Source organism: Tachysurus vachellii, chromosome 19 (genome assembly GCF_030014155.1).
Source record: "Tachysurus vachellii isolate PV-2020 chromosome 19, HZAU_Pvac_v1, whole genome shotgun sequence".
Lineage (NCBI taxonomy): Eukaryota > Metazoa > Chordata > Actinopteri > Siluriformes > Bagridae > Tachysurus > Tachysurus vachellii.
In genome coordinates, this window is record NC_083478.1 from 19,140,467 (window position 1) to 19,153,815 (window position 13,349).

The 13,349-nt window shown below is 42.7% G+C and overlaps 1 protein-coding gene and 1 long non-coding RNA gene across 3 annotated transcripts in view; one reads left to right on the forward strand and one right to left on the reverse strand.

Annotated features, from left to right (window-relative positions):
* The window catches only part of vdra (vitamin D receptor a), a 53,873-nt gene extending 42,958 nt beyond the window's left edge, over positions 1 to 10,915 (forward strand). For both annotated transcript variants that reach the window (XM_060893447.1, XM_060893448.1), the window contains exons 4-9: positions 481 to 665; positions 1,928 to 2,027; positions 5,037 to 5,208; positions 6,480 to 6,631; positions 8,984 to 9,100; positions 9,219 to 10,915. In XM_060893447.1, the coding sequence (XP_060749430.1) occupies positions 481 to 665; positions 1,928 to 2,027; positions 5,037 to 5,208; positions 6,480 to 6,631; positions 8,984 to 9,100; positions 9,219 to 9,472 (980 nt within the window). In that variant the 3' untranslated portion in view covers positions 9,473 to 10,915. The remainder of the gene's footprint in view (positions 1 to 480; positions 666 to 1,927; positions 2,028 to 5,036; positions 5,209 to 6,479; positions 6,632 to 8,983; positions 9,101 to 9,218) is intronic.
* LOC132861854 (uncharacterized) overlaps positions 1 to 13,349 on the reverse strand; it is a 35,015-nt gene that overhangs the window by 5,436 nt on the left and 16,230 nt on the right. The window lies entirely within an intron of this gene.

Sequence of the window (13,349 nt, forward strand, 5' to 3'; positions counted from 1 at the left end):
TACACAATGCTACAATCACGTAAGAGACGTACTGGTGCTGATTTACCTGATGATGCCGTTTCTTTAACAGTTTTTAATCCTGTTCCAAAACAGAATGCAAAAAAACCTACTATTGGGCCTTTAATTCGAAACGTAGCTAAAACAACTGAGCAATAAATTCCACCACATGTTGCCTCTGTTTAGGATGTGTACAACTTCAAGTATGCTAGCTGTAAACGTCTACTAAAGCTGTAACCCCTGGTGCAGTAAGACAGAAGTCCTCCAGAGCCGAGTGTTTACGCGCCTCGGCTTTATTAGGTGGCGTAATACACTTTCAAGCAGGATGTAGTTTCTCATTATAGCTCAAGACCGATTTTTGTAAGAAAGAGAAGGCGAACAAGACCGAGAGCAGCACGAGAGTAGTCGCTGATGAAGGGCAAGCTGTGCAATAACAACTCCTGGTTATTTCTCTTATTAATATTTGATTTGATTTCTCTGCAGTCATACTGACTGATGAGGAAGTGCAGAGGAAGAAGGAGCTGATCCTGAAGAGAAAGGAGGAGGAGGCGATGCGGGAGGCGCAGAAACCTCGGCTGACCGAGGAGCAGAACCAGATCATCAACACGCTGGTGGAGGCACATCACAAGACCTACGACGACTCCTACTCCGACTTTGTGAAATTCCGAGTCAGTGTCACGTTCGGTCGTTATTACGTTATATTATATTAATAAGCGAGTGTTTATAGCTGCTATAACTTCTTTCACCGACCTTCCTCAATGTTAACTGTAACTAGAAACAGATAAATTGTCCTTTAATGATAATAATAATAATAATAATAATAATAATAATAATAATAATAATACGGCGGCTTAGTGGTTAGCACGTTCGCCTCACACCTCCAGGGTCAGAGTTCGATTCCCGCCACCACCTTGTGTGTGTGGAGTTTGCATGTTCTCCCCGTGCCTTGGGGGTTTCCTCCGGGTACTCCGGTTTCCTCCCCCGGTCCAAAGACATGCATGGTAGGTTGATTGGCATCTCTGGAAAATTGTCCGTAGTGTGTGAGTGCGTGAGTGAATGAGAGTGTGTGTGTGCCCTGTGATGGGTTGGCACTCCATCCAGGGTGTATCCTGCCTTGATGCCCGATGACGCCTGAGATAGGCACAGGCTCCCCGTGACCCGAGGTAGTTCGGATAAGCGGTAGAAAATGAATGAATGAATGAATGAATAATAAAATAGTCGGTGTATTAAAACACTACACATACACATACACACATTGCCTCTGTGGCTAAAAGACCTTTTAATATCCTAAATATTTCCACATGTATAAACCTCCATGTGAGGGTTTTATTATACATGTGTGTGTTAAAATGACAGCAGATTTATTCATGAGTTAAAATGAAGCGTATTCAGATTGAAGACATTTCCAGAAGATGGAAATAAATATCCTGAGCGATCGATGACTGACGCCACCATCAGCGGGTGGTGGAAATGTTTTCACAAGCTGCGGTTTTCGTTAATGAACACTTCATTCGAGGAAATGACAAAACTATTGACAATAATATAACAGCTCGGGGATTTATGGTACTTATACAAAATATGCAAATTGATTCGTTTGTGGAAAGCGACCGTGTTATCGTTCCGAATTTACGGCGACTAAAAGGATAAACGGCTGAAGTATAAGAGGAATGAAACACATCAGTGCTTGTGTTGGAAAATAATCCGTTTTGTCAGTTAGACCACAATGACATCTTTGTTGTTCTTTAACTACACAACACACTAAGTTTTTTTATACCTTATTTTAATTATTCAGGAAATTCAGCTTGAAGCAATTGCATATGTGTGTATACTTTTATTATAGTGCAGTTGTAATGTGTGTGTGTGTGTGTGTGTGTGTGTGTGTGTGTGTGTGTGTGTGTGTGTGTGTGTGTGTGTGTGTGTGTGTGTGTAGCCCCCGGTGAGACAGGGTCCAGTGACACGCAGTGCCAGTCGTGCTGCATCTCTCCACTCGCTCTCAGATGCCTCTTCAGATTCACTGAATAACTCACCAGGTAACACACACACACACACACACACACACACACACACTCGAAACACTCGAAACACATTCACAAATTCACTGCGAAATCCATTAAAGAATGTAAACTTCACTGTCAGGCCAAAAGCATTGAACCGTATATTGAATTACGTACAGTATGTTAGCGAGCTGGATGCTGACTGAAAGCACACACACACATACACACACATACACACACACACATTCTCTGTTCTTTATCTAGGTTTTGTTGTTTCTCTGATACCATTTAATCCCTGATGCTCAGCCATTTTGCATGAAGCTTCAGCTCTCGCTCAGCACTCATCTCATCATGGGAAAAAGCACGAGATAAAATCCTGTTGTTGTTTTTTTTGTTGTTGTTGTTGTTGGTTACCGATTTGTCTCATAATTTATTCTGTGCCAAAGCCACGAAAACCCGAAATTTAGTTTTTTTTTCTGTTCGTGCAACATCACAGTGCAGTTTTACATGAATAGAGGAGAGTCTTCTGTTTATATGAGCAAGATGGATGGCATCTTTTCCACTCGGGTCATGACCACTGGATGGCTGTGTGTCAGGGAATATCTCCTGTATCCATGTCTCGAGCGCTGGAATTGGATGGATAGATCCTTAAGACTGCATCAAGCACTTTCTAGATTACTGCAATTATAGTAAATGATCACTTTTGTGTCATTAATGTAGCAGGAATCACTGGAATAACCAGAATAATCTGTACCCAAAAGTTTTTTGTTTTTTTTTTGATACACCACAAGCACCTTCTCTTTTTACACAGTGAAAAACAGTCAGATCTGTAGAAAGGTCCTATTTTGTTTAGTGGTTTGATTTTGTGTTGTTTTCAATTTGAAAATTATAAAAAGCAGTTGAATGTGTGAATGAGTGGGTAGGTGAGGGCGGGAGGGAGGGTTGGGAGGGAGGGAGGGAGGGAACCAGTCAGTGTGTGATTGTGTGAGTTAGTAAATCGGTGAGTGAGTGAATCAGTGAGTTAGTGAATCAGTGAGTGAGTGAATCAGTGAGTTAGTGAATCAGTGAGTAAGTGAGTGAATCAGTGAGTTAGTGAATCAGTGAGTGAGTGAGTGAGTGAGTTAATGAATCAGTGAGTGAGTGAGTGAGTGAGTTAATGAATCAGTGAGTGAGTGACTGAGTGAGTGAGTGAGTTATTGAGTTAGTGAATCAGTGAGTTAGTGAATAAGTGAGTGAGTGAGTTAGTGAATCAGTGAGTGGGTTAGTGAATCAGTGAGTGAGTGAGTTAGTGAATCAGTGAGTGAGTTAGTTTTTGAGTGAAGGAGTGAGTGAAGGAGGGAGGAGGGAAGTGAATCAGTGTGTGAGTGAATGAGTGAGTGAATCAGTGAGTTAGTGAATCAGTGAGTGAGTGAATGAGTGAGTGAATCAGTGACTTAGTGAATCAGTGAGTTAGTGAGTGAATCAGTGGGTTAGAGAATCAGTGAGTGAGTAAGTGAGTGAGTTAATGAATCAGTGAGTGAGTGAGTGAGTGAGTTATTGAGTTAGTGAATCAGTGGGTTAGTGAATCAGTGAGTGAGTGAGTTAGTGAATCAGTGAGTGAGTTAGTGAATCAGTGAGTGAGTGAGTTAGTGAATCAGTGAGTGAGTTAGTGATTGAGTGAAGGAGTGAGTGAAGGAGGGAGGAGGGTAGTGAATCAGTGTGTGAGTGACTGATTGAGTGAATCAGTTAGTTAGTGAATCAGTGAGTGAGTGAATGACAGTGAGTGAGTGAATGAGTGAGTGAATCAGTGAGTGAGTAAGTGAGAGAGTTAATGAATCAGTGAGTGAGTGAGTGAGTTATTGAGTTAGTGATTCAGTGAGTTAGTGAATCAGTGAGTGAGTTAGTGAATCAGTGAGTGAGTGAGTTAGTGAATCAGTGAGTGAGTTAGTGAATCAGTGAGTGAGTGAGTTAGTGAATCAGTGAGTGAGTGAGTTAGTGAATCAGTGAGTGAGTGAGTGAGTTATTGAGTTAGTGAATCAGTGGGTTAGTGAATCAGTGAGTGAGTGAGTTAGTGAATCAGTGAGTGAGTTAGTGAATCAGTGAGTGAATGAGTTAGTGAATCAGTGAGTGAGTGAGTTAGTGAATCAGTGAGTGAGTTATTGATTGAGTGAAGGAGTGAGTGAAGGAGGGAGGAGGGAAGTGAATCAGTGTGTGAGTGAATGATTGAGTGAATCAGTTAGTTAGTGAATCAGTGAGTGAGTGAATGACAGTGAGTGAGTGAATGAGTGAGTGAATCAGTGACTTAGTGAACCAGTGAGTTTGTGAATCATTGAGTGAGTGACTGACAGTGAGTTAGTGAGTGAGTGACTGACAGTGAGTTAGTGAATCAGTGAGTGAATCAGTGAGTTAGTGAATCAGTGAATGAATCAGTGAGTTAGTGAGAGTGACTGACTGAGTGAGTGAGGGAATGAGGTCTGTAATATCCGGCTGATTTTATGCCAGTGTTTATTTGGTTGATCCTGAGCAGCTCAGGTTACAGTCTGTAGGGTTTCTCCATCTTCTCCACCTTCCAGTAAATGGACTGACTCACAGTTGTCCCTCGGTGCCAATTTGCATGAATTAATTTATGATTTCTGCATCAGCCCTTTAGTCTCTATATTCTTGTGTTTAGACTGAGATTAGACTGAAATCAGACTCTGAGGTTGGAGGATTAGAAATGACAGAAACTCATTTACATTACATTTCCATTTCCATCATTTAGCTGAAAAATTTGAGATTTTTATTTTAATCCAAAGTTGAGGTGTTAGGATTTTTAAGGTGTTAGACACTCAACATGGCGGCTTGGTTGGTGTTTGGATTACAAACTCACAACATTACAATAAGTAGCACAAAGCTCAGCCGCACTTTATTGTGATAAGGTGTGTGTGTGTGTGTGTGTGTGTGTGTGTGTGTGTGTGTTTTATCTTCTTTCATTTTTCATGTGAAATCCTAACAGGGATTTGGTTTGACCAGTTGAACTAGCGAACTAATCCCTAACTAGCTAACTAATCCTCTCTCTTTCTACAGAGTCTATGGACAAAAAGCTCAGCAGTCTCTTCTGCATGTCTCAGGACACCGTTATGAGCCCAGATTCCAAGGATGAAAACTCCCGCCTCTCCATGCTGCCCCACCTGGCTGACCTCGTCAGCTACAGCATCCAGAAAGTGATCGGCTTTGCCAAGATGATCCCAGGCTTCAGGTGGGCCGATCCGCCCCAACTTCCTGTCTGCTTATGCAATGAGTTTTCATGATGTGTTTGTAGCTGCAATAAACCAAAAACTGATAATAAGAACTCGTTTGTAACTATAACCGGGTAAAAAAAAAAGGGTAGACGGGGTGGAAAGAGTATCTCAGTTGTGTGTGTGATTGTGTGTGTTGCTTCCACCACATCAATCCGCGTTTCATATGGAGCAGCAACCAATAGAATACCACTGTGTGTGTGTGTGTGTGTGTGTGTGTGTGTGTGTGTGTGTGTGTGTGTGTGTGTGTGTGTGTGTGCTTGTTGCTGATGTAGAGCACAGTTGTCTAAGTAACCAGTAAAAGACTGGAACATCCTGCTCCTGTGGAGATAAAAAAAATATATTGACGCAAAGCATCCCCTATTCTCTCTCTCTCTCTCTCTCTCTCTCTCTCTCTCTCTCTCTCTCTCACTCACTCACTCTCAGACACACACACACCGCAGTTCTCTCATCAACATCCTCCATTTCCATCTCCCACTGATGGCTTCAACATTTATTAATGCTCAGAGGACACCCGCTGACTAATACACACTTGATGCACACACAAACACAAACAATAACCGGTGTTTTTTTTGTGTGGTGTTGATTGATGGGTCCATTAGGACAGCGGACGTGATCCGAATGCAGCTTTTAACTCCGCCGCACTCCGAGCTCGGCCCTGAATTCATTGGTTGTGAATGAATTAAAAATCTGACGACGCACAGTAACTAGCAAAATACGTGTTTATATAACGCTGGCTGATTAGATGTGAGTGACGTCATTCTGCTTGGGTGTGTGTGTGTGTGTGTGTGAGAGTGAGTATGAAGGTGTGTGTTATGTGTGGGTGTGTGCAGGTCAGTGTGACTCAGAGCTCTCAGCTGAAGGTCTGCAGGTTAACGGGTAATCTGGGATGTTTATCGTCGGCCAACGAGCGGAGGGAAAAGATGTCTTTAAATTGGATTGGTTCTGATTCACTCAACTTTCTCTGCTACTTGAGAAAAGTGTGTATTTCTCCAAAAGCAGAGGATGTTGAAATCCCGTAGAGGAAATGATAAAAGAATGACTTGCTCTGTTATGAGTTGAACGAATCACATGCACTTATGTAAATTATTCGCTGAAGGAAGCTGATCAGACCAGAGACCTGCTACATGGCTAAACACAAATATTTCTAGATTCAGGAATCATGGAGCATTTATTCTCTCTCTCTCTCTCTCTCTCTCTCTCCATCTCTATCTCTCTGTCACACACACAGGGATCTGACTGCAGAAGATCAGATTGCTCTACTGAAGTCCAGTGCTATCGAGATCATCATGTTGCGCTCCAACCAATCCTTCAGTCTGGACGACATGAGCTGGAGCTGTGGAGGACCTGACTTTAAATACTGCGTTAACGACGTCACCAAGGGTGAGAGAACCTCGTCCACACTGTCCAGGCAGTCACACAGTCCACAATGGCACACTGTCCACACAGTCCACACTGACATACTGTCACACTGACACACTGTCCACACAGTCCACACTGACACACTGTCCACACTGACACACTGTCCACACTGACACACTGTCCACACTGATACACTGTCCACACAGTCCACACTGACATACTGTCACACTGACACACTGTCCACACAGTCCACACTGACACACTGTCACACTGACACACTGTCCACACAGTCCACACTGACACACTGTCCACACTGACACACTGTCCACACAGTCCACACTGACATACTGTCACACTGACACACTGTCCACACAGTCCACACTGACACACTGTCCACACTGACACACTGTCCACACTGACACACTTTCCACACTGACACACTGTCCACACTGACACACTGTCCACACTGTCCACACAGTCCACACTGACACACTTTCCACACTGACACACTGTCCACACTGACACACTTTCCACACTGACACACTGTCCACACTGACACACTGTCCACACAGTCCACACTGACACACTTTCCACACTTTCCACACTGTCCACACTGACACACTGTCCACACTGACACACTTTCCACACTGACACACTGTCCACACTGACACACTTTCCACACTGACACACTGTCCACACTGACACACTGTCCACACAGTCCACACTGACACACTTTCCACACTTTCCACACTGTCCACACTGACACACTGTCCACACTGACACACTTTCCACACTGACACACTGTCCACACTGACACACTTTCCACACTGACACACTGTCCACACTGACACACTGTCCACACAGTCCACACTGACACACTTTCCACACTGACACACTGTCCACACTGACACACTGTCCAGGCTGACACACTTTCCTATCAATCTTTCTTCTATCTTCACACTTTGTCAATTTTCATCTTCCTTCCTTCCTTCCTTCCTTCCTTCCTTCCTCCCTTCCTTCCTTCCTTCCTTCCTTCCCACACTGACACACTGTCCACACTGACACACTGTCCACACAGTCCACACTGACACACTTTCCACACTTTCCACACTGTCCACACTGACACACTGTCCACACTGACACACTGTCCACACAGTCCACACTGACACACTTTCCACACTTTCCACACTGTCCACACTGACACACTGTCCACACTGACGCACTTTCCACACTGACACACTGTCCACACTGACACACTTTCCACACTGACACACTGTCCACACTGACACACTGTCCACACTGACACACTTTCCACACTGACACACTGTCCACACTGACACACTGTCCACACTGACACACTGTCCACACAGTCCACACTGACACACTTTCCACACTTTCCACACTGTCCACACTGACACACTGTCCACACTGACACACTTTCCACACTGACACACTGTCCACACTGACACACTGTACACACAGTCCACACTGACACACTTTCAACACTGACACACTGTCCACACTGACACACTGTCCACACAGTCCACACTGACACACTTTCCACACTTTCCACACTGTCCACACTGACACACTGTCCACACTGACACACTGTCCACACAGTCCACACTGACACACTTTCCACACTTTCCACACTGTCCACACTGACACACTGTCCACACTGACACACTTTCCACACTGACACACTGTCCACACTGACACACTTTCCACACTGACACACTGTCCACACTGACACACTGTCCACACAGTCCACACTGACACACTTTCCACACTGACACACTGTCCACACTGACACACTGTCCACACTGACACACTGTCCACACAGTCCACACTGACACACTTTCCACACTGACACACTGTCCACACTGACACACTGTCCACACTGACACACTGTCCACACTGACACACTGTCCACACTGACACACTGTCCACACTGACACACTGTCCACACTGACACACTGTCCAGGCTGACACACTTTCCTATCAATCTTTCTTCTATCTTCACACTTTGTCAATTTTCATCTTCCTTCCTTCCTTCCTTCCTTCCTTCCTTCCTTCCTTCCTTCCTTATCTTTCTCCGCTTTATTTTCAGTGTCAGTTGCTTTGCTGAGTTCAGGGCAGCGTGTGTAGCTGAGTGTTTTTACCATTACAGATGATTATGGAGGTGTTATTAGGTGTGATAAATGCGCCGCTCGTCTTATTCACTGATGTTATTGATGTTATTAGCAGCGCCTAACATCCTAACATACACACTTCCATTTTTATTAGTGTTGAATGACGTAATGTCTGAGACAAGTATCCTGTGTGTGTGTGTGTGTGTGTGTGTGTGTGTGTGTGTGTGTGTGTGCACTGCAGCTGGTCACACTCTGGAGCTGCTGGAGCCGCTTGTGAAGTTTCAGGTGGGGCTGAAAAAACTCAACATGCATGAAGAGGAACACGTGCTGCTAATGGCCATCTGTCTCCTCTCTCCAGGTGTGTCTGTCTGTCTGTCTGTCTATCTATCTATCTATCTATCTATCTATCTATCTGTGCTTTTCACACGGTCTCATTATTCATTCCCATTTCTCTCTCTCTCTCTCTTTCCTCTCAGATCGTCCCGGCGTGCAGGACCACGTCCGTATCGAGTCGATGCAGGAGCGTTTATGTGAGACACTGCAGGCATATATTCGTGTGAACCACCCGGGCGGGCGGCTGCTCTACGCCAAGATGATCCAGAAGCTGGCCGACCTGCGCAGCCTGAACGAGGAGCACTCCAAGCAGTACCGCTCGCTGTCCTTCCAGCCTGAGCACAGCATGCAGCTCACACCGCTCGTGCTCGAGGTGTTCGGCGGCGAGGTGTCTTAGCGGCCAGGATTTAGAGGTGTCCCACAGTGCCAGTGCCATGAAGAAGGGTGGGGGTGCAAGAGCATGGGGCAGAGGTGGGCCAGAGGACATCTGGAGGAGTACTATTATAGCAGACTGTATGTCTGTGTGTGTGTGCGTGTGTGTGTGTGTGTGTGAGAGAGAGAGAGAGAGAGAGAGAGAGAGTATGAAAGTCAAAGTGCGTACGTGTGTGTCTCCAGGGCAGGAGTATGCCGGGGGATGACTGGTATCCCATTTTGGGGAATTTGTAGAGGTATTTGTGTGTGTGTGTGTGTTTGTATGCATGTGTGTGTGTTTGTATGCGTGTATGTGTGTGTGTGTGAGGATGGAGGGTCACACGTGTTAAATCCAGAGTATGGGAAGCTAAAGGGAATATTAAGAATGTACTTTATGCATATATATGAACAGAAATATAAATATAAGCTAATATCTATATTTAAGAGAGATACTTTCTACTAAATCAAAACGTACGGCTGAGTATTGTAAAATAGGACTAGTAGGCCTCTTTGGTTTGAGCGAGTGTGTGTGCGTGCTTGTGCAGAGAGATGTGTTTTGTTGTGTATATGAAAGAAAAGGACACTAACAAGCAGGCACATACACTGATCGAAGTGCAGAGGGCGATCTATTTTTGATGTTTGTATAGATAGGATATTTAATGACCACAAGAGAGCGAGCCCACCAGTACACACTAGCGCTAATCTGCTAATAACAGGCTAATTACCATGATCTAGTCATTGACACTCGTGTGATTTGTTACATTTTTTAAGCACTGTCGATCTCTAGACTGTTCATAATCAACACAAAAGTGCCAAAGGATTGTAAACTGCTTTTAAGTTGTTTTAAAAGACTGTCATTCAATGCGATTTTCTTTACATATAATTTTAGATATTATTTCATTTAAAAAGCTCATTTTAAAGAAAAAAAAAACACTGATTGGCAACATTTGCCCTGCTCAAATCGATCCGAGCAGCTCGAATGGTTTTGGAGTCATGATTCGATTCATGATTCGATTCATTCTTGATTTCATTTCGAATCAGAAAGACAGGGTCTTGAAGTACTTTGTTTGATTGACACTCCAGGCAATAAGGTTTGATACACACACCTGCTAGATCTATAAAAAACCTATACAACTGTACAAGAAAGTCTCTAAACTTACCTTGTACCTCAGGTACAAGGTCGTCATCTATCATAAATTCCACCTTCTTCTAAAATGAATAAACACTAACCACTTCCCTCTTTTTTTCGCATTGAAAAGGGGAAAAGTGTGTAGAATGACACAAAGCAAAAACCTCACAGACAAACCAGGCTTGCTGCTAAAGAGCTGCTATGTAGAGAAGGCCATGGCCACTCATCCAGGGGCGGGACATATACCTTCAAGAGATTGGTTAATTGGTAGAATTAGTACAGGATGACTCATCAAAAAAACGACCGAACTCTTAAAACTATTTGCTTGTCATTTGTTTTGAGATATTATATATATATATATATATATATATATATATATATATAGTTTACCTAAAAACATTACGTTAGCGTGATAACGTCACATAGTATTAATGTAAGCCAGTCGTGTTCAATACTATGTGAAATATAGTGTAGTAGTTACGCACCGTATTATAAACATAGAGGTCATGGGTTGGAGTCCCAGCTCAGATACGTATGAGTTCGAGCTTTGATCTTATTCACAAAATAACCTCAAATCATGTTGGTTGTATGTTTTTTTTTTGTTTGTTTGTTTGTTTGTTTGTTTGCTCAATTCAATCACACGGAACCGATTCGTTTAAAGTAAATACAATGGGCACTTTAAAAGGCATACAGGGCGACGGCTTTCTTTAAAGAAGTCTGTTGTGATACTGATTCCCAAAATGTATGAATATACGCCATGTTTCACATTCACCAAACGGTTTGATTAGGGAATAAACACGTATTAGTATTACGGCACACCAGTTTACGGATTTGTGCCACTCTCTTGTGGTCGTACGTTGTAAATACCACTTTTATTATTATTCCTGTACATATTAAGTTTAATGTAAACAAGCATAGGCAAGTACTAAGATGATTCATTAGTTCAGAAGACGCTTGGGGAGAAATATGCAAATATGATATTTTCCTATTATTTGCGCTCTTGTTTTTTTTTTTTTTTTTCTCTCCTTCTTCGTCTCTCTGACGTGACAATAAGCTTTCATGACTTTTTTTTTTTTTTTTCTTCTTCTATCTATTCACGATGTTAGGTGCGAATTCATCATAATCATTATGATCTTTCTCATTATTATTATTATTATTATTATAGCTCAGTTTTGTACACTTTTGGATAAACCGGATATCAGAGATTCAAATCAAGAGATTTTTTTATTTTTTTTTTTTTTCTGTCGTTTTATTTTATTTTATTTTTTCAACAAGACATCTCAAACCATACTCTTGCTGCTGCACAAAGCCTTGCTAGAACTCTCAGAACTCTTCTGGAGAAGAGACAGGAACATCACTTCTTGTCCTCACCACGAATGCTGCCTGAAATCAACCAATCAACGGGGACTTGGACTCACCAGAGTCCCCCCATGTCTATGTGTATATCTATACTAAAAAACATACGGCTACACACCCGCACGCCTCATGTGTGAGACTTTTCGAAGCTTTAATTGCTCTGTGGAATAAACGGAAACAGGAGGGACGATGGTGTCTGGCTGCTACAGGACGGAGCAGATTGTTTCCCTACAGCTCCTCTGTCTGGAAATCTTTTTGTGTTTAAAAAAAAAAAAAAAAAAAAAAAGCTGGAAAGAAATAGCTGTGATGTTCTACGACTGGAACGTTTTGTTCTTTGTGAGGTACAACCAGGAGCATTGGTGTGGATTGTGTGCCGAGATGGACACGCACCTGACTCTCTTGACTGGGACATTGGGACGTTGGGACGTCAGCACCATCTAGTGGACATATGGTGTACATTCTACTATCTAAAAATCTAAGCTTAAATCCTGGATTCTTTGTAATGACTAAAGGAGCATGTGCTTTGTCATGCAGCGCTGTGAACAGATACACACAGGAATAGCTGCTGTTTCTACGTACAGACATCTTTCACCTTTTTAAACCCAGCATTGTTGCTTCTGTAGACTTACAGAACTCACAAACAACCGGGATAACTCAAAAACTGAACAAGGGAAACTAGGCACACACATACACACACACACACAGACACACAGTTTTACAGAACTATGTTCGACACGGTTTCAGCAGGGAAGAGTTCAGCATTAGTTTCCCTAAGCTAAGCTCAAGAGTGCTTTCACACTTTGCACTTTTTTTTTCTTCCCCACCGTAAATACCCATAATTCACAGGGACTTGTACCATCATAACCAGAAGATTACAACCATTTATGGATGGACCCACAAGTGCTAGCGTTTTACGTCAGTCAGAGGAAAATCTGTAGCTTTTTGTCATCAGGATAGAGGAGTTTCTGTTTTTTTTTTGTCTTATTAAGTATAAGAAAGTGAATAAACCAGTAGACCAACCAGTTATAGATGTTATGACGTAAGGAAGTAACCTATAAACGGATAAAATGCACTCAAATTAATAATCATTAGGAAATTATTGTAGGATAAACGAAGAGGAATTTAAATGCTAAGTGTTTCTACTTGTATTTGCTCAAATACAATAATGTTTTTTCACCAGCACTTCTGATTGGTCAGAAAAAAATACAACATTCAATATCACTCAAAACTGACAGATTTAACCTCCACAGTAAGTAAAACTCTTTCTTTAAAAACATCCCATTTATTGCCCTACATTTAAAATGTGGAGGAAAAAAAAAACAAGTGTGAAAGCACCCTAAGGAAGGATCCCAAATGTATGTATCTGCCACACAAGGGT